Here is a 22,136-nt window from a genome sequence, read left to right on the forward strand (position 1 = left end):
ACTGTAATCAGCACAAACTGGGCTATAATAATATGTGAAATGCATGTATGTACATTAGGGGTGTAACGGTACGTGTATTCGTACCGGACCGTTTCGGTACAGGGCTTTCGGTACGGTGCACGTGTGCGGAATGATAGGTACATTTTCGTGTTTCCAAACGAACATATTAAGTGTTGGAAGTCTCCGCGTTCGGCGCAAATCCCGCCCTGCAGCTGATTCTAAGGCCGGTGACACACTGGCTGCGTGGCGTGAACGTGGCGTTTCTGCTGTGTGTCAGTTGCGTGACGGCTGCTTCGCTTTTTCTGTGTCTTTACACACCAGAATCGTGCCTGACGTGGCGCTGGCGCGCTGCTGCTACTGTAATATGACATAGAGGGAGACCCCCGACAGACCAGGATCTTGTCTTCACGACAACAATATCTATACTTCATGTTGAGCATAAATATAAAGCCTACTGATAAAGGACACCATCAACAGTATTGACGACAAAATAGACTATGTTTGACAGGTGCAATATGCCAGTGTGTCACCGGCCTAAGGTTTTCAAAAGGCATCACGCTAGTGTGAACATCACTACAACTAGGAAAAAAATGATTGTAATTCAAACGCAGCTCCCGTCGGCATTTAAACAGACCTTTGCTCTTAATTTCGATCGGTCCAACGCAATAACGAAATCTGAGCAGGTCTAAAAACTGAAACTGTTGATGCTGCTGCACTTTAACACTTTGGAAAAGTTAAATATATTTTTTAAATATGAGCAGGCCTACAAGCTGGGATTGGTAATGCTGCACTGTAATCATAGTTATTTATTTATATTTTTCATTATATTTTATTATATGATATTGGTTTGAGACTGAGAGTATTTTATTTAGTGGAGAACTTTGCAGCAGTATTTTATTTCTTATTATTTTTTTATTTTATATATATTTTATTAAAAAGTATTTTTTTTAAAGTGTAAACAAATTGTTGAAAAAAAGTTTACAGTAATGAACAACCTGCAGTTTAATGTTTGCATTTCTTTCCCTTACTGTATCGAAAATGAACCGAACCGTGACTTTAAAACCGAGGTACGTACTGAAATGTGATTTTTGCATACCGCTACACCCCTAATGTACATGATTGTGTTTTTGAGAAAAAAAATGTTATGCGTGGTTAGTGAAAAACTAAAAATGTTAAAACACTTGAATAAGGCCATAAAACACATACAGAACATTGGTTCCCGGGATTTTTGAGAACTGGAGCTTGTAGCCTAGAATTTTTCCTTTCTAAATTATGTGAAAATCATCTTGTTCAATATATCATCAAACTCATCAAATCATCAAACAATATATTGATTTAAATTTTCTAAGACACTTTTTGTTGGTAAAAGTCATATTTCCTCTAAATTCTTAAAATATATATATATATTGAAGAAATTAATGTTTTCATCATACATTTGAGTCTTTGATTCACTGGTTCAACAAATACTACCTTCATGTATGTTTACATGAAGTGAAGGAAAATTGCAAAAAGAGCCTTTGGAAATATGGGGCACTATTAAGTGCAAAAATAAGCACCATATGGAACTACGGGGCACAATTAAGCACAAAATTAAATTATAATCGTAATATTATTGCTTTAAATTCAAATTTAAAAATTATTCATTTCTTTCTCACCCCAAACATTTGAATGAAAAATGTATCACAATTTCTGCAACGTTAAAGAATTTTTTTTTTGTTCAACAATAATAATCATAAACGATTCTTGAAAAGAATATATCCCTTATATAAAAAAAACTTTTACTAAAACTTTTACCTCAATAAACTTTTAAAGGGATAGTTGAAAATTTTATGTTTATCTGCTTACCCCAAGGGCATCCAGTGGCATTTTTCCTCTGCATGGTACTGCACGGGACGGTACCATTACCAAAACGTGACGTGTAAACTCTGCTGATTGGCTGGAAGGAATCGTCAATACCTTCGTCACTGAACTTGTGACACAAACACAACAGAACCACTTCATTTAAATCAGCATAGCCAGCGAAGAATCGAATGCAACAGTCTTTTTTTAACAACCCAAAAGTTTTGTTGTCTGTTGCGGAAGTACAGACATTCCTCTCGTATAGCAGAGGAGCAGATCCAGCGAGAGCTTGATGGGGCGACACAGATTGAAAAATTCGCGGCACTAGAGGCGGCGCAACAATAAAGACGTGAATAATCCCGCCCACTCTAAAGCAGGACTAAACTTCAGTGGAAACGCAAACTGTGCCGTACTGAGCCGAGTCCTACCACGCAGTGGAAAAGTGCCGTAAGATGTAAGTGACTTTGTTTCTTCAGTAGAACACAAAGACTTTTAACTCAAACTGTTGCGGTCTGTCAGTCATATAATGGAAGTGGGTGGGAATCACGGCTTTGAGAGTCAAAAAACCTTACACAAACAAACCAAATTAAACTTTGCGGCTCATGACGATACATTGATGTGTAAAGACACGAAACGATAGGTCTGTGCAAGAAACCGCCACCTATCTCTCAAATAGATGGTCCATTTGAAAGATAGGTGGCGGTAATGCACTTTAGGGCTGAAACGATTAGTCAATATTATCGACAACGCTGTCAATAAATAACTGTCGACAAATATTTTTGTTGTCGAGTAGTCGTTTTATGTCATATGACCTAATGTAAGAGCCTGCAATAACGCGGTTTGACCAGGGTGGCACTGTATCGAAAGACTGCAATTCAGTTCTCCTAATGCAATTCAAGAGAAGAAGATGCAAAGGCAGCCAAATCTGAGGCTGCTGATTGGCGTTTGGATGAATATGTAAAAGTATACTGCATACTTTCCTCTTAATAACAAAATAAACACATTAATAACTGACAGCGTTGAGGAGGCAGCAGTTTGAAACGCATCTGATTAAAGAGATGTGGATGTTTGCACAATCTCTGTAACATAAGTTCAGTACTCTAGTGGAGTTCAATCACACCATGTTTAATTATTTAGTACTTTATGCAATAGATAGCTTTAAATCAAGCAGCTTTACAGTATTATTAAACTTGAAACTTGAGTCAGTGTCGCTTTCAGTTAGAACTATACCTTGATTTTCTGTTATAAAGCAACTCTCCAGTATGGAGCTAGCTAATGATAAAATATTTTAATGATAAAATATTTATATTAGTGGGGAAAAAAAATATTTCTTTAAAGTTATAGTTTGGTTTGCAGAGATCAAAGCTTGATCTAGAGACCTGCGTGGGAGGTATTTTTTCGTCCCGCTCCCGCAAGATTTTGTCCCGCTCCTGCCCGCTCCCGCAAAAATATATGTTATTTTCTCCCGCTCCCAACCACAAACAATTAAGTTTCGTCCTGCTCCCGCCTGCAAAATCACAAGGGTAAACGTATAAGTAGTTTTTTTTTAAATACATTGGATATTACTGCCTTCTACTCATTATTTTTTCACTTGCTCCCCTGTTGAATATAAATTAAAAAAAGAAATGGAAAATAAACTAATGTTTTGTTTTATTTGCATAAAATTAAATGGATGAACATGAACAAGGAACATAGAACATAGAAATACAGTAAAAACCTATAATAATTAGGCTATCTAGCCTAATAAATTATATAATAATAATAAACCTGGATTTATTTCATGTTCAAAGGAAAAGTAGCTTATGGGGCCTGAGCAATACCTTTAAACATTAAACAAAAAAATATCCTTATTCCTCAATAACAAAATAGACCAATTTTAAATATTTAGCAAAAAAAAAAAAAACTGAATTGACAAAAAGAAAAAAAACTGCATGACTACTTAAAGGGTTAGTTCACCCAAAAATCAAAATTATGTCATTAATAACTCACCCTCATGTCGTTCCAAACCAGTGAATCCCTAGTGTGAGTAAACGTTCTATTGAATTAATAGGAAATTATATAATTTTAATTAGAAAACATAACCTAACAAGTAGAGCTGAAACAACGAATCGATTTAATCGATAAAAATCGATTATTAAAATAGGTGTCAACTAATTTAGTCATCGATTCGTTGCTAAATAACTTTTATTTGCCGTAAGCGGCTCATTTCATGCATATTTCAAATCTGCGGTGACCAAAGTGTGGCAGTAATGAGCCACCGGAGGTTTTACTCAGCCAGTACAGCAGGAGAAGTAGCGAATAGCCAATAACTGGCCTCGTTTTATGTCACGTGCTTCCCGAACAGCGTCTCTGCAGCATTTAGCGGGATGTGGGAGACTGGGAGTACTTTACTTTGAGCCTTCAAAAAAGAAGAGTAACCTGTAAACTCTGCACTACTGAACTGTTTAAGGGGACGTTCACATATCGCATCTTTTGCGCGCTCAAGTTCGTTATTTCCAACACCGCACCGCATCGAGTTAAAAACATCTCAACTTTTCAGAATGCTGCAAGCGCATCGCGGGTCATGTGACAAGAACTAACCAATCAGCGTCATCCTTTCCCGTAACAACGTTGAAAGCTCAGCTAAGATGAGGGAACAGCTGATCATAGCTGTATATGGATTTCCATTTTGAAATAAATTTAGTAGCAGAGCTACTGCAAGCGATTTTTTGAGCTGCAAATCCATTTATCATTTGCTGAAATTTCCGCGTCTTCAAGGAGAGAGCACGTCATGGTTGCTTAGCAAAGGCAGACGCCTCAGGGGCGCTTCTGCGCGAGCGCTTTGGAAAGAAGGAGAAAGCGGCGCGCCTAGCGTTTTCCACGCGTTTTTAGGCACGATATGTGAACGGCCCCTAAGACTTTTATTTGTGCAGATTCTCCAGTACAATGTTGTTTGCAAATGTTTAGTCGTAAAAGCTGATAACATTGCTTTTTAACAGTTAACATTTAAAGCTTTACAAACATGTTCTGTGATCAGTTTGTCGTTTACCAGTTCAAAATTCAGTCGTGCAGCCTAATTATGACTGAATGAGAGAGGTAAATGTTTAAAGATATTTGAAATGCCCTTTTTTTCTAAGTATTCACTGCTCTTTTTCACACAGCAGGTTTTTTGTGTGTGACTGTCCAATTTTTTTTTCTGGACAACCTTCTGATGGATTTTACTTTAAATTGTGAGTTCCATTCAGGTTTCATGCCACTGGCACTTTATTCGAAGGATTGTTTACAATTTCACAGCATAAGCTATAAAGCTGTTTCCCAGTAAATAATAAAATACAATGCACTGCAATTTTATTCTGTTTTATCCTTATTCTTCGTGTAAATATGTTCTGAAAGATTCCTTAATAAGCTTTGTTCGGGATGTTAAACTACTTTAGGAGCTCTAAGGACTGCCATGGTGAAAACCTTATTTTAAATCTCCTTGTGAAATTTGCTAGAGTATGGGTCAGTGTTCTGATTGCAGAAGAGTTCGACATAGGATTACTAACACAATAAAACAACTCCAGGTATATTTTTGATTAGGATATGACAGTGCAAAATGGTTAAAATCTCTTAAAAATCTATGCTGAAGGATAAAGACCATTTATTAATAATTTACTTAGGGGGGAAAAAATGGAAAAAACTAAAATATAAGTACATAAACCGATTAATCGATTAATCGTAAAAATAATCGACAGATTAATCGATTATCAAAATAATCGTTAGTTGCAGCCCTACTAACAAGTCAGCGTTTATAAATCTGAAGTATTTCTGTACATTATTACAATGCAAACACCCTAGGCATGTAAACGTTTTTTTTTAAAGGTCGCGAATTTTCCCTACTTATTAAAAAGCTACGTTCATTACAGTAGCGAACATCATGAACACAATAAACATCGGACAGACACGACCTCAACATATATAACAAACTACAAACTGCTCATTCTGAAATCTGAATTTATTCAGAGAAATAACTGACTATATACAGTACGGATTTAAAGACATAAAGCTCTATTTCCCAGATAGTTAAGCTTTTCATTTATAGAGCAATATTAACAACATAATTGTATTATCCATTGTATATATTCAAATCCATTGCCAATACTAATACGTTCATGTTTAACAATTCCTGAAAAAAATATGTTTATAAAGAAATAGGCTATATTTTGTGTTGGATCAGTTACCTGTGTCGTCAGTGCGCAGCAGACACACCCACCTAAATGATTTGAATATATCGCTTATACTGCCCCAAAAGACCATAACACTGCAGATAATATCTGAAGTAAACAACCCGTCAAAATAAAAGTCCGGTTTAAAGACCAGTATTTGCCAGATACAGTACAGACCAAAAGTTTGGACACACCTTCTCATTCAAAGAGTTTTCTTTATTTTCATGACTATGAAAATTGTAGAGTCACACTAAAGACATCAAGGGCTATTTGACCAAGAAGGAGAGTGATGGGGTGCTGCGCCAGATGACCTGGCCTCCACAGTCACCGGACCTGAACCCAATCGAGATGGTTTAGGGGTGAGCTGGACCGCAGACAGAAGGCAAAAGGGCCAACAAGTGCTAAGCATCTCTCGGGGAACTCCTTCAAGACTGTTGGAAGACCATTTCAGGTGAGTACCTCTTGAAGCTCATCAAGAGAATGCCAAGAGTGTGCAAAGCAGTAATCAAAGCAAAAGGTGGCTACTTTGAAGAACCTAGAATATGACATATTTTCAGTTGTTTCACACTTTTTTGTTATGTATATAATTCCATATATAATTCCACATGTGTTAATTCATAGTTTTGATGCCTTCAGTGTGAATCTACAATTGTCATAGTCATGAAAATAAATCTTTGAATGAGAAGGTGTGTCCAAACTTTTGGTCTGTACTGTATGTATTTTTTTAAGGTTTAATCACACAACATTTCTACCATGTTTTATTTTTAATAGTAAATTCCCTTTGTTTACCAAAAAGTTAAGTTTGCTTAATTTTCAATAATTAAAAGAGAAATTAAATTAATGTTTTGTGTGTTTAATGTTTAATGTGCATCTCAGAAAATGCTTTATTTAAAACCCCAACTGAATGGCACTTAATTAACCTGTAAACTTTATTGTCATTGTTCACAGTACAAGCACAGACAGAGAAACAATGGGTAATAATTAAATGTTTATTTTTGATGTATGCATTGCATTCTATGCATTTAAAAAATACAAATATATTTTTTCTAAAAAAGGAAACTTAGTTAGGAGTCTTATTTTCTCTTGCATAATTAACATTGCACTTTAAATTAAGCAAAAACACATTTTATCCGATTACTCGATTAATCGATGGAATTTTTGGTAGAATACTCGATTACTAAAATATTCAATAGCTACAGCCCTAGATGGACTCGTTCTCAAGTCAAGAACCGTTTCTGTCAGACGCGTCCGATTCGAGAACCGAGGAGCTGATGATACTGCGCATGTGTGATTCACCGTGAAGCAGACTGACACACAGAGCGTCTGAACCGAACTGGTTCTTTTGGTGATTGATTCTGGACTGATTCTGTGCTAGTGTTATGAGCGCGGGTAAACCAAAGGCTTTAATCAAGGGCAATCATCGCCAATGACGGCATTACATCGAGCGCAAAAGAACCGGTGAACCGTTTTCTTCAACCGGTTTATTGCATCGAACTGTCCGAAAGAACTACTGGTGATCCGAAAACCGATGCAACCGGTTCTTGACTCGTGAACGAGTCAATGTTTTGTTCGTTATCTGGCTCGGCTCTGTGTTCATCTTCAGTTCTCTCTTCACAGCAGTTCAGTCAGTGTACTGTTTGAGTAAATGCATTACTCCGGGATATTGGTTTGTTTGAACTCAGAGGGAGTGTCAGCCACATTAAAAAAGTTAACAGCTTAAGGGGCCGTTCACATATCGTGTCTAAAAACGTGTGGAAAACGCTAGGCGCACCGCTTTCTCCTCCTTTCCAAAGCGCTCGGCAGTTGCGCTCCTGAGGCGTCTGCCGTTGCTAAGCAACCATGACCCGCTCTCCATGAAGACTCGGAAATTTCAGCAAAGGATAAATGGATTTGCAGCACAAAAAATCGCTTGCAGTAGCTCTGCTACTAAATGTATTTCAAAATGACAATCCATAAACAGCTATGATCAGCTGTTCCTTCATCTTGGCTGAGCTTTCATCTTTGTTACGGAAAAGGATGAAACTGATTGGTTAGTTCTTGTCACATGACCTGCGGTGCGCTTGCGGCATTCTGAAAAGTTGGTATTTTTTTAACTTGATGCGGTACGGAAGCACCCGGAAATATCGAACTTGAGCGCACAAAAGACGCGATATGTGAACGGCCCCTAAGTCATTTGTGGATTAATTTAGTTTGATTTGGTGAACTGGTTCAAAATGATCCGTTTACATCGAATGATTCATTCTCGAAACCGGATATCACAAATATCACGGATATTTTGTTTTGAACTCTATCACAACAGACATGGAAGAGAAGACAATGTCGTTGTATAAAGTCATAGTTTTTGATATTTTTGGACCAAAATTTATTTTCGATGCTTCAAAAAATTCTAACTGTTCCTCTGATGTCGCATGGACTACTTTGATGATGTTTTTATTACCTTTCTGGACATGGACAGTATACCGTACACACAGCTTCAATGGAGGGACAGAGAGCTCTCGGACTAAATCTAAAATATCTTAAACTGTGTACCGAAGATAAACGGAGCTCTTACGGGTTTGGAACGACATGAGGGTGAGTTATTAATGACATCATTTTGATTTTTGGGTGAACTAACCCTTTAATGTGCCAGTGCAGGAATAGCATGTCATTCACTGTTGAGAGCTTCAGTTTAATCTGTCTCTGCTCCAGTATGCGACCGCAAATACTGAAAGCCCTCTCCGATGGTGTGCTAGCTGGAATCCATGCAACTTGACCTTTAAATATCTCACTATTTTGGAATCGAACTATACGTCGCTGTCTATGGTATTATCAGCATCCTCCCATTGCGCAAAGTCTATTTTATTTTATTTTATTATAAATTAAAGGTTTATTTGTTTCTAGTTATTTTATTTTGTTAGATATTTCCACTTTGCGGAAGTCCCACAAGTAATTTTATTTTCAATGAATGTCTACTTATTAATCAGCAAAATTATCGATTAGTCGATTAATCGTTCTAATAATCTTTAGATTTATCGATTATCAGAATAATTATTGTTGCATCCCTAATGCACTTATAAGTCTGCAATCTGCCATAAAGCAAGAAGAAGAAGAAGAGGTGTCATGCGCTGGCTGTTGAGAATGCGCTCAGGACAGTTCGTACATTGAGGTGAATCAGAGGTAAAAAACGATAGAAATACTGCTCAGTGTCTTGCACAGACTGATTGTTTTTCTGTCTTTACACATCAGTGTATCGTCACGAGCCACAGGGATTAATTTGGTTTTGTTTGTGTATGTTTTATGACTCTCAAACCCGTGATTCCCATACACTTACATTATATGACTGACAAGACTGCTACGTTTTGATTTAAAAATCTCTGTTTGTTTTCTACTGAAGGAACAAAGTCACCTACTTATTGCATGCCCTGGGGGGTAAGCAGATAAACATAACATTTTCATTTTTGGGTGAACTATCCTTTTAATTTGCTGCTTATTAATAGTTAGTAAGTTAGTTGTTAAGTTTAGGTGTTGAGTAGGATTAGGCATGTAGAATATGGTCATGAAGAATATGTGCTTTATAAGTACTAATAAACAGCCAATATGTTAATAATAGGAAAGTGTTACCAAAAACAATACTGTTTGGCAGTTTTTACTGTATTCTTGATCGAATGAATGCAGCCTTGGAGAGCATAAGAGACCGCTTTCAATAACATTAACAATCCTTTAATACTATTTTGGTGTCCTTTTTAAATGTTCTTCTACAGGCTCGGGGAAAACTGTCCCTGGAATCCCTGGAGGCACAAGACCCGGAGCAGGAAAGATCGGCCGCATGATCGCTGAGGAAGTGATGGAGATACAAAGGTGAGCTGATCAGTTTACACAGCTCAAGTCTAATAATCTGAAAACAAGTCATGATCTTGGTGACATTGCAGCTGTTTTTATCTGTTATTGATATGATTGACAGGATGAGAGGCTCATCTCCTTCTAGTTTTGGCTCAAGTCCCCTCAGCATCTCCAACAGCACACCCCCTCCTGACACATCCTCAACGGCGGGCAGGAAGGTAACGTTTGTGCTTCACTTACAGGGACACTATTACCCTATGATTCTCATGATACAAAATACATGGACACAGTCATAGAAATGGAATGTAGAGTAGAGAGGAATATCACAGAAATTGGCAAATTTTGGATGAATAAATATAATAGGGCTGTACATTTAATCAAATCACAGTATGGACTAGTCCTAGTGTGAATAAATATAAAAGCAAAAAAAGAAAAACTGCTGTTGTCAACTGTATGCATGCTAAAACACACATGAAAATCTCCAGAGCTACTCTGAGTCACTTCACCAGCATTTCACCTTTTCATTTGAAATCTCTCCGAGGCTTTCATGGCGACTCGTCAAAAGAAAAGTTTGATTTAAAGAGACTGAGACAAAAATAAATGATTGTACAGCAGAATGTACTTCTCAAAATAATAAAACTTTATTTTTAAAGGAATATCAGGAATATAATTTTATTCCATGTTTAATGTTAACAGTGAACCAGATGTTGTGCAGCAAAAAAAATAAAATAAAAAATGTATGGCCCTAAAAAAGTAACTTGTTTTCCTTTTTTTCAGTAATTTATTAGACACGCTTCTTTGATACAAATTTTTTTTTATTAGATATGCTTGTTAATTACTAAAATTTAAAATGCCACCCCCAAAAAATGAAAATTCACCCCTTATGCCATCTCAGATGTATTTCTTTCTTCAGATAGATACAAATGGGAATATTTAAATAAACAGATTTTTGTCCACACTTGATTTGTATGGGTTATCTTTGTGTTTGCTTTGTTGTTACTGAAGCGTTGTGGATTATTTTCCTAAAAAAAATTGTTTTAATTTTAAGAATAAAAAAACAACTCATATAAATCTGGGTAAAATGAGGATAAATGATGTGAGAATTCATTTTTGAGTGGAGTATCACTTTAAGGTTGAGTCTTTGACAAACATATTTAGATGTACAGAAAGTTCATGTAACGTTACATTAATGTGATAATATATTAATCTAACAGCATCTGATTTTTCCCCTGAACTGCTCAGATTTCAAATGGTGGAAGTCTAGACATTCCTTCAGCAGGGATGGTGTCGGGTCAGGACAGCATAGGATATCCTTACTCTAACAGCTCGATTTTAAGTAAGTTTTAAAGGTGGTCTGATCACCGATTGGTCAGTGTTGCTTTTGAGCAGTTCACAACACTTTTCTACTCTGATCTGCAGGTGATCAATCACACATCTGCATTGGTGATTTCATGGACGAGCCGGGCTCCAGCAGCGATGAGGCTGCCATGGCCATCGTCATGAGTCTGCTGGAGGCGGACGCAGGTCTGGGAGGTCCCGTGGACTTTAGTGACCTGCCCTGGCCACTGTGAGAGCCCTGAAGGAAACCTTCACCCAGTCCTATCGGAGTACATCAATCGATCTAACTCCTGTCCAAACCAGCCATGACCCTGACAGTCAACGCATGTGGATAGTTTTTATTTTTTGGTGACTATACATTTGTTTTTGACATGGTGCCTCAGGTAGCTCCACCCACAGCATAATCTCATTGGTCCACAGCCTCATTCTACAACTGTGTCCAGTTTCAGTTTCATTGAGGACAAAAGATTTTATAGCACCTGGTTGGGACACAATATTAGATCCCTCAACATTACAACAGCCATTATTAGTGCTGGTACGGTGTACAAGGGCATTGTTTCAGTCCACGGAATGTCAACTAAATACCACAAAACCCTGTTGGGCTTATTTTTATTTTTAGATATATCCACCTCAGCATTTCTGATCTTTATTGTGTTTCTGCATGTTTGCTTAATAAAAATCAAATGTGTATCATAGATATGTGTATTCTAACATGTACAAGTATTTTATCTGAATGATTGGACTGAACCGAAAAGGAGACAATATACTTAAAAAAAAAAAAAAAAAAAGGCATATATATACATTTCTTTCACTTTACGTTGTTTTTTTTTTCGTACCCATGATTCACGTAGAAATTGAAGTTTTTTTAGTCCTTCCGACTGAAAAGGTTTGAAGGTGAGACCCACCTTATCATATTTTCATAACTTTTTAAAAATGCTAATCTAGCAGTTGATTGAATGAACTGCAGTACAGTATATGGTAAATGCTACATTTAAGGTTTAGCAAGTATTTTAACTATAGTGTTCCATCACTGTTTGTTGTGTACTAAGTGCACCATGGTGTCAGGTGCTACACTGCACTGGCTCATTACAGTAACTTGGCTCAGCCTAATTGTCTCGAGTTTTATTAGCGGTATTTTACCATTTATTTATGTTTTTGTGTTTCAATGACTTTCAGAGAGTTATCTGCACAATAATTAATTCCTTTACCTGTCCAACCAAAACAGAAACACTTTGGGGATGATTACTAACTAACTAATGTTCTCCAACATAAAACATTTCACCTTGTGTATGCTATTGTTTTTTGTCTTGTCTTCGGCCATACAGGTACTGATTCCCCCATTATCTCCATTAGTAAAGCATGAAATTACACTCACTGGCTACTTTATAAGGTACACCTATACCTATGCCTCCATTCTTCCTGGCATAGATTTAAGGTGCCACAAACGTTCCTCTAAGATTTTGGTTGCTATTGACATGATATCATCACACAGTTCATGCAGATTTGTTGCCTGCACATCCATCATGTGAATCTCCCATTTAGGTGCTCTACTGGATTGAGATCTGGTGACTGGTGAAGCCATTTGAGAACAATGAACTCATTTTCGTGTTCAAGAAGCCAGTTTGACATGATGTCTGGCATCAACAAGGCACATAACTGCAGGTTATTGGATATGTTCACTTTTTTGGATTATACTCTGTAAACCTTAAAGATGGCTGTGCATGAAAATCCAAGTAGATCAGGAGTTTCTGTAATACTCAGACCAGGCGGTCTGGAACCAACCACCAATGAACTGGTTTTCACATTGTTCTCTGCAAATCGGTTTAAGCTAAATACAAAGTATTCCCAAACTTAATTTTGAAGTGTTGTGCAAAAGTGTACAGGCTCTGTATTTTAGTTATCAAATCCTCTGCATCTATTCTGTAACTTGACAATTTTTGACCCATGTGTTACACAATCATAAAGAGTTTCTATTATAATCTTTGGCATCGGTGAAACACCAAAACTCAAACTTCTCATGTCAAACACTGTACATTACATTATATATATCTTTATTAATACAATGATTTTCAAGCGCTAGAACCGACAGATCTTGAGCAGATGAATTAATGTTTTTCTAAGAAAAACCACATTCATTCACCAGGCAAATGGACCTCCTGAGGAGACACAGGAGTTTGAGATCAAGGGGAGAGCTTTTTTAAAAGAAGTGGCACCAAACCTAAATGCATCAAAATTACAATAATTCAGCTCACTGTAGTAATAATACAGTAAAATGGAAAAGAACAATAGTTATAATTATAATCACAGGCCCAATTACAAAATAAGCGGGGTTGCTAACTTCAAACAAACAAAAATACATTTCCTTTGGTCAAGTGAAAAAAAAAAAGAACAAAACAAAAAAACAGCGAAGATGGACCAGGAGAGCACTGCCCATGCCAGTATCCCAAGTCCATGATGATGTTTTTTTTTTCTTTTTAAAAACAGTAACTAGACAGTTGAGGCTCTAAGGCTGTGGAGGAGGTGCAGAAGGCAATCTGGTTATAGTGTCACTCTGGTTCATGCTCCAGCATGCTGTGAAGGGGCGTCTGCTCTCAGACGGCAGGCGAGGGGGCGTCGGGGTCAGGCTCGTTGTTAAAGTTGTTGCTGTAGTGGTGGCCGGGAGGAGGTCGGTTGGGAAGAATGTCCAGTTCATCCACTTGTGGTCCAGGGTTCATCACCACAAGCTGGTCCTGGGGAATGTCTGCCGCGGCCGCTGCCAGGTTCGTGATAGACTTGCTCTTCACGCACTGGAAGTCCACGTGTCTACTCTTGCCTTCCTCCTTCTCCCAGGACATGCGGATGAAGGGTCTCTGCACGTAGTTGTAAATGACTTCAGGTCGGCCGCCGGGGCGCTTTTTCACTTTCTCTTTGTATGTTGGATAACCTACAGATGGAGATTTGATATTCAAAAGTTGTGATCCTCTGATGTGGGTCATAACCAACACATAAAAGTTCATTCAAATTCTGTCATTATATTTACCCTCATGCTAAACCTTGCCCTTCCCTTGTAGCTTTCAATTAAGTATGGCACCTTTTGTCTAGAGGAAGACTGATCTGCAAATACTTGGCCATAACATCTAGACCCAGTTCTACTGACTCTGCTTTGTTAATGTATAGCAGAGCATTTCTGACTTCAAATTTTTGTAGGGCATTTAAAGTAAATATTGTGAAAATAGTGATAATATCTTTTTATCAAATTTGTGTGCATCTTATTGGCTATTAGTACATTTCAGCCATTCTGCTTTGTAGATATACAAAAAATATGTTTTTATATATATGTCAATATAATATTAGATTTGAATACTATAACAAAAATCTTGGTTCTCAGATTTGTCATGACCAAATGTCAAACCTGATAACTGTTGCCATATTTGATTCATTGCTACTTCAGAGAATATTTTTGGGGGGGTAAACCATCCCTTTAAATCGTTAAAATGAGATTGTAGCGATTCATTCGAATATGTAATGTTGTAAAAATAATAAAGATTTCTTACCTTCGATACCAAGTCGGATTTTCTTCAGTCCTCGATCTTTTAAAACTGATTTGGCTACATCACGGTTTTCAATGTACTTGAAGAAACGATACAGTTTTGTACTGTAGATAACTAAAAGGGAGAAAAAAATAATACAATTTTGGCAACCAAAAATAGATCACATTCTTTTTGCCAACTCACACTTTACTAAACTGTTTTTGTCAACAAAGTGTTGTTCGTAAAGATATTTCAGTCTGCTGTTAAACGGCAGTACAGTTTATTGAACACTGTACTTCAGTCCCTCACAACCTTGGTTTTATTCGTATCAAAAATTAAATAAGCTGCCAACCTGGCTGAGGTCTATAACCACAATACGTTTTCAACCACGAGATGTCACTAAAACAGTTGGAAAACAATGTCATGTAATGTTACATTTAAATAAAGGAATGCTATTCAATGTCTAGTTTATTAGTTGACTAAAAAATTACTCTAAAAAGGAGTATTTTGCAAAACAGATGTACCGTATTTTCCGGACTAGAAGTCGCACTTTTTTCATAGTTTGGCTGGTCCTGCGACTTATAGTCAGGTGCGACTTATTTATCAAAATTTATTTGACATGAACCAAGAGAAATGAACCAATAGAAAACAAGACTGTCCAGCCGCAAGAGGGCGCTCTATGCTGCTCAGTGCTCCTGTAGTCTACAGTGAAGACATAGAGCGCCCTCTCGCGGCTGTAGACGGTAATGTTTTCTCTTGGTTCTTGGGTCTAAATAATTGTGACTTATACACCAGTGCGACTTACATATGTTTTTTTCCTCATCATGACGTATTTTTGGACTGATGCGACTTATACGAAAAACATGGTACTATACTATATATCCATCATGTTTTACTTAACATGTTGTCTTCATTAATGTATGTTCAAATAAATTTGAATATATATATTTTTATTTATAAGTGTAGATTTCAACCATGAATTTGAGTACATAACTATATCATTAAAATATTGGTATAAAACTTCCTTAGGTATGACTTAAATTGTTTGGTTTTTATTGGAGTCCTGAAATTGAAATTCATTTTATTACTTATTTGATTACTAAATAAACTAAATTTACAGTTCTCGGCTAAATAAAAAAAATTTCATTTTGGTGCATCACTAAGCACTTCTGAAATGTTTTCAAGATAACACAAAGAAGTGTGTGTGATTACTTTGTGAATACTCCTCTCCCATCTGAGGTGGGTACTCCTCGTCCCAGTCCACCACGTCATCGTCTGTGAGCACAACTATGTGACACTCCCTCTCTCCGCTCTGAGCGCTTGCCACCATCAGAGGAAGCACCATCTCCTCCAGATAGAACTCAAACTGCCGCCGAGCGCCGTCGTTGGACAGTTCATGCATCAGGGCACCTGAACAGACAAACATGGTCAATAAACAAAAACTTGAGGAAAACCAAAGCAGGCAAATCTGGCATTTTGTGAAATATGAGGAAGAAACCATTGTTAAAATACCACAGCTGTCAGATCACAGAGCTGACATGGACACTGAAAGAAGATTAAAGGAATAGTTCAGCTGAAACTGAAAAATAGTCCTCGATTCTCTAAAATTCCTTAATGATGGACACACACAAAGTTTGCACAATACATTAATTGATAGACTAGAGTCACATGGATTACTTATGAACTGCAATGTTTTTAATTATTCCGACAGCACCCATTCACTGCAGAGGATCCATTGGTGAGCAAGTGATGTAACGCTATTTTTCTCCGAATCTGTTCCGATGAAGAACCAAATGCTACATCTTGGATGGCCTAAGGGTGTGTACATTTTCAGCTTGTTTTTATTTTTGGGTGAACTATTCCCTCAATGTGAGTCTCGCATTATCAGGAAGAGTATTTCAAGAATTACTCACTCAGGTCTCGGCACTTGATAGTACTGTAGTCAAAAGAGATGCACAGATAGTCGCACGCTTCCCTCAGCTCGGGAATGGAGATTCCATCAGGACAACGGATTATCCCAGATTTATAGAAATCCTGCAAGTTACAGAAAGGACAGACAATACGAAAGATGCCATTACAGAAGCTGCAAACATGGACTGCTGCTAACTGGAACTAATCATTTTTAACCAAACACTACGGGTGCACAATATGTCAATACTATATCAGTTATTGGCTGGCATCACAGATGTTTTAATTTGACAGAAAATTTATTGCAATTGTTCATGCTCATTTTTACACTAATATTTTCTTAATCGCTCACTTCAAGCAATAATCTCTCTTAAAATGTATATTTAAAAACGCCAATAATTTAAGAGTTAAATATAATATTTAGCAAATATCATAATGAATATCCAATATGGTGTCCTGACACACATAACAGACACTGCAGTGAAAGATCAGTACAGCAGGATACACAGCAAAGCTGATGACAGGCTTATGCAGCGCTTAAAGTCATTATTTAAAGGCTGTTGCAGGAAGCTCATTAGGAGATGTTCCCAGAGCCGAAACAGCCCACAGTAAAAGCCTGCGACTAAACCACAGACCTGTCTCAAACACTAACTTACCCATTCAAATCAACAACTAGACTTTATCAGTGCACGGTCTCCAAATTAATAAATACAAAATTTTGTAATTTGTCCTGCTACCTAAACACAAGAGTCTATTAGGGATTACCTTAATAAAATATTTCTTTCTGAAACCAAAGCTAAGGATTTGTGACAGACTGGAGCTTAAGTGGGTCGCATATCAGACAAGAACTACCATGCTGTGCCCGACCACAGATAGGACAAAGAACAGGTATCATACATAAAAAGAATCATTCTGTACATTTATTTTGTCTGCCTGCAGCATTGACAAGCTTTCATGTGTGCAGTGAGAAAGTAAAGGTGAGATGTTGAGTGACCTACCAGAATGGCTCTAAACACAGTGGAGCTGATGCCCTCTGCCACATCATATTCTCCTTTCTCATTGGGCCGGGTGAAATTGTGTTCCCGTCCAGATCCAAACATTCTACCAAAAAAAAAAAAGAATAATATATATATATATTTTTTTTTTTCCAGAAACAATATTTAAAAATATTAAAAAGCCATATTACAGAATATTTTAAGGTTGAGCTTAATTAAAGGGTTCATTCTGTCATTGTCTACTCTCCCTCATGTCATTTTTTCCTTTGTTATTATTCTTGTGTGATCCTACAAATGTCTTTTTTAGGTAATAAAGTCTGATTTGGTTTAAGAAAAGTATCGTATTGAGAAAGGGATAGTACAGCCATAAAGGAAAATTCTAGCAATTTCTCACCATCATGTTGCTCTAAACCCATAAGACTTAATCTTCAAAACACAAGTCGAGATATTTTTTTATTTGGTGCCACTGTGTATGTAACTGCCCCAAATATTATCTTCCCTACAATCCTTATTCAAACTGTTATTCTAAAGATACTTTGAGGCAAGCCATTTAATTCAGCAGCCATCTTTGAAATGTCACTCAGATCGGACAAAATTAATCTTCATGCTAGGTGTAAATGTGGCCACACTTTTTAATTGATGTGAAGGTCAAGACAGACGGTCGGTCTGCTCCTAACCTGCCCAGCATGGTGTTGGGCTGTGCTGTGAAAATCGAGGGGTCCACCACGAAGCGAGTGTTGTCCACTATAAGCGTGACCTTCTCTGACGTGCGGACGCTGCGGGCTCCATCTTTGACATTCTCATAGACGAAGACCATCTCACTGGGAACCATGCTCTTGTATGTGCCCTCCGAGCTGGACAAGCTGCTGTTGCGGCTGCTGGCCACCCCACTGCTGCTGCTGCTGGGAGAGATCCTCTGAGGCCTGGGGCTGCTGGGCCGCGATGAGCCGCCCTCGCGATCTGCTCACGTGACACATATGACATGACATGATGACAAACCATGGAACTTAAATGAAGAGCCACATCGGATCTAAACAACAAATAGCCTTTTCTCACCGCTGTTGTGTTGGTGTGTGGGTGAGGTCACGTTGCGAATACAGGGTGTGAGCTGGCCTTCGCCACGCTCGTGTGAGGAGTCCCGAGAGCGATCGCTGGAGCGACGCCGATCTCTGGATCGGTCACAGCCTCCACTGGCACCATGCATGTTCATTTTCACCTGGATAGTCTAACACATCTGGCCACTGCGGGAAGCGAAAAAGAGCGAGAGACCTTAGAAAACACCTCTGAAGACTAGATCCAGAGACATAAATCAGCGACTCTCAAGAGGAACAAGCTCCCAGTGTAATTTAAGGTGAAATGGCTCCCACAACACCACAGAGAGCTAATGTCAGGATTGTTCACATCTCTGCACAGTAAAACTGAGAACAGATTTATAATAGTTTACTAAGACCACACATTTATTATTATTATTATTTTTTTTTTTTTTGTGGAAAAATATATTTAAATAGAAAACAGTTATTTTAAATAGCAAAAATACTTAAAAGTTTTACTGTTTTTTTCTGTACTTTACATTGAATAAATTCAGGCTTGGTGAGCAGAAAAGACTTCTTTAAAAACATAAAAAATCTTACTGTTCAAAAGATTGTGACATTGTAGTGTAGGGGCAAAATCATCTTGCATTTGAACGTAAACATAAAACTCCATCTCCAGAGCTTCTCATTTCACCATTTCATTTGAGAATGTCCAGTCAAAATATTTCACAATGTCAAAATATGATAATCTATTAATCTAGTCACCATCAAAATATTTTTCCATTTCAGTAAAATGCTGCAGTAAAATTTTTTGACTTATTGTCAAAAATGTTTGGTTTTCATTATCATGGTTTTAGTTTATAAATGTGTAATAAATCATAAAACATAGAATCCAGAAAGATTAAAACAGTACCGCCAGATCCTTTCACATAAGACAGTTCAGAACTGGAAGCATTGTAACCATAAATACCACCCTTTGCCATATACAACAACTAGGCCTATCCAAGCGTGCTGTAAAACAAGAACATATTCACTGAAGAGGAGAAAAAAACAATAACACATTCCCAAGACGACACCCTTTAATGTAATTCACAACACCACTTATGATATTTGTTTATGCCAGACGCTCAGATAGAAATGTAGCATATTTACAGTGACTACTAATATGCAAATAAACAACAGAGTGAATAAGGCAACAGATGAGAGCAGTCACACAGGATTGAGAAAGGGTGTGTTTGAATGGCTTCTGTTCCAGTTGATCAGAAAGTGCCTGGGGTAAACTGGATGTCATGAGTGTAACACACAGGAGAAATGGGGCCTGGGCCCGGGTGTTGGTCACACTACTGAATCAATGTGTGCATACACACCTGTACTACATAAATGAACAAAACAGCACTATTGTACTACCACGGCTTTTGGTTGTCCATTTTGGTTGTCCAAGTGATCATACAGTACCATGGTAAATATCAAAGTGACATTGTATTACCATTTGATACATGACTGTACCATGGTAAGGACACTTTGAAAATCCAAACATATGTAATCCTAAAACGTATTGGACAAATAACCATTAAGATGGGATATGAATCAGACATTTGTGTACAGCACCCCTCCCTCTGTGCACAGTGCTTCTGTTTTTGTTTTTTTGTTTTTGTTTTTTAAGTTTTTTTTAAGTTTTTTAAAGAAATTCCAAAGATAGTTGTCCATTTAAACCAGTCCATTAAAATAAAACAACGAATACAGGGGGACAGAGACCATCCCTTTCCTCCATTCCTCACCCATGCAGTGAGCAAAAACACAGCTGAGGCTTTTGATAAACCCTTGGCTAGTTTCTCACTCCTCCTACATACAGTGCCAAGTACTATATATTCCACTCTAGATAACAAAAGTCACTGAAGTAAATAAAAACATTGTTGCTGCACAAAATTATAAATCAAAGGTCTTATAAAGTCTCTATAACCACAAACTGTTAAATTTGAAATCAGTACGTTAAGTGACTCACAAGTAGATAAACCAGTAGTTTTGGTTACCACTTACAAGGAAGTGAACTGCTACATTTATCATCATGTAGTGAGTAATCTTCAGTGTTTACACAATTTTACGTGATTCATGTGATACTGGCTGTGCCTCTAAAGTACAAGCAGACCATCCATTCAAGATAATGTCATTAATTAACAACCAATGTGCTGCTTTTATCAAAGCAATCGCTTTGTTTATTTGCTTACTGAAATGTTTGGGCATTCAAATCAAGTCACAATTTAACATTTACAAATGTTATACATCATGTTTAATATTTAAATATTTTCAGAATTTTAAAGTGTGGCTTAATCCTCTGATACATGTGGTCGAATTCATTCAAGAAAAAGCTATTTTTTTACGATTCAGCATGTGATTTTACAACCAAACTGCCATGACATGACTTCCTTTTGACCCATTCTTAAAATTTTCACATAGTGTTTCAAGTTACACATGTTCTCTTTATGACCTTTAAATAACTACAGATTCAGCATTTCTGATGAAAGTGCCCCAAGTAATATATAGAATAATATATTATATTACAAACACACCATTTAGTGCAAAAAGAATGGAAAATTATAATATTATTTACTGTAGAGGTTTAGTAATTTTGACACATATATATATATATACACACTATACAGTTAAAAACATGATAACCTTATTAAATTAAATTTGTCTTACCACATAACATGAAATGTAAATGTAATATATAATGTGTTTGAGGTATTTTAATCTAAAGCGTTATTGTTTTCTCTACAGATCTGGAAACAAAACCAGTTTTAGTTTTGTATTATATAATTTTAATTAATAAAAAAAAAAAGTTAATTCAGCGTTGTTTTGTAGTAAAAAGAAACGATGTTGTTCTATGTAACGTTAAACTTAATTCATGCATCAGATGGGAAATTGTACATTGGAAATTGTAAATTGTAATTTTAGAGCCAGATGAGAACATATGTAAACACTGAGATTTCATAACATTCTCCATTTCATTTTAAATGTTTTTAAAGCTCTTGTGATCTGATCTGAGCCAAAAGCAACAGGATTGACATCCGTCCGACTGATCAATGACTGTTGGTGTATCATCATGCCAGAGTCGATATAGGACAATAAAGAAAGAACATAAAAAACAAACGCTATTCGACAAGCTACACTCGTTCATTAAACAGGAATATGTAATTAAATGTGTGATTATATGTCTGATGCGTTGTTAAGCAGCGGACTCATCACACTCAAACCTCAGCGTACGTTACAGATCTATTAGCTAACGTTAGCCACGGAAGCTAACCTACAAAACAACATACGTTTGGATTATGAATGAAATAAATTCTTACCTTTTTACGGTGTCGTGAGCATAGTTTGTAAAGCAGCTAATTACCGGTGTTCTTCCGTGAGGTAAACAGAAAAGAATAACCAAAATTTGGAGAGGACCATCAGCTTTTTCTGGAAAAGCAAATTTGATCTCCAACAACTGCTGACAGGAAACGCGACTTCGCT

The 22,136-nt window shown here is 37.0% G+C and overlaps 2 protein-coding genes across 3 annotated transcripts in view; one reads left to right on the top strand and one right to left on the bottom strand.

Moving 5' to 3' along the window:
* Positions 1-11,875, top strand: part of bmal1b (basic helix-loop-helix ARNT like 1b) — a 30,139-nt gene extending 18,264 nt beyond the window's left edge. For both annotated transcript variants that reach the window (XM_059538030.1, XM_059538041.1), the window contains 4 exons: positions 9,764-9,860; positions 9,964-10,060; positions 11,085-11,178; positions 11,262-11,875. In XM_059538030.1, the coding sequence (XP_059394013.1) occupies positions 9,764-9,860; positions 9,964-10,060; positions 11,085-11,178; positions 11,262-11,413 (440 nt within the window). In that variant the 3' untranslated portion in view covers positions 11,414-11,875. The remainder of the gene's footprint in view (positions 1-9,763; positions 9,861-9,963; positions 10,061-11,084; positions 11,179-11,261) is intronic.
* Positions 11,876-13,214: 1,339 nt separating this feature from the next.
* LOC132126645 (BTB/POZ domain-containing protein 10-like) lies at positions 13,215-22,118 on the bottom strand. Its single transcript, XM_059538053.1, has 8 exons — positions 21,974-22,118; positions 18,649-18,833; positions 18,270-18,552; positions 17,596-17,698; positions 16,603-16,723; positions 15,902-16,099; positions 14,714-14,824; positions 13,215-14,103 (listed from the first exon to the last, which is right to left on the bottom strand). Exons 2-8 carry the CDS (start codon positions 18,800-18,802, stop codon positions 13,772-13,774), a joined length of 1,302 nt encoding a protein of 433 aa, XP_059394036.1. The 5' UTR covers positions 18,803-18,833; positions 21,974-22,118; the 3' UTR covers positions 13,215-13,771.
* Between the last annotated feature and the right edge of the window lie 18 nt (positions 22,119-22,136).

The sequence above is a fragment of the Carassius carassius genome, chromosome 3 (assembly GCF_963082965.1).
Source record: "Carassius carassius chromosome 3, fCarCar2.1, whole genome shotgun sequence".
Classification (NCBI taxonomy): Eukaryota; Metazoa; Chordata; class Actinopteri; order Cypriniformes; family Cyprinidae; genus Carassius; species Carassius carassius.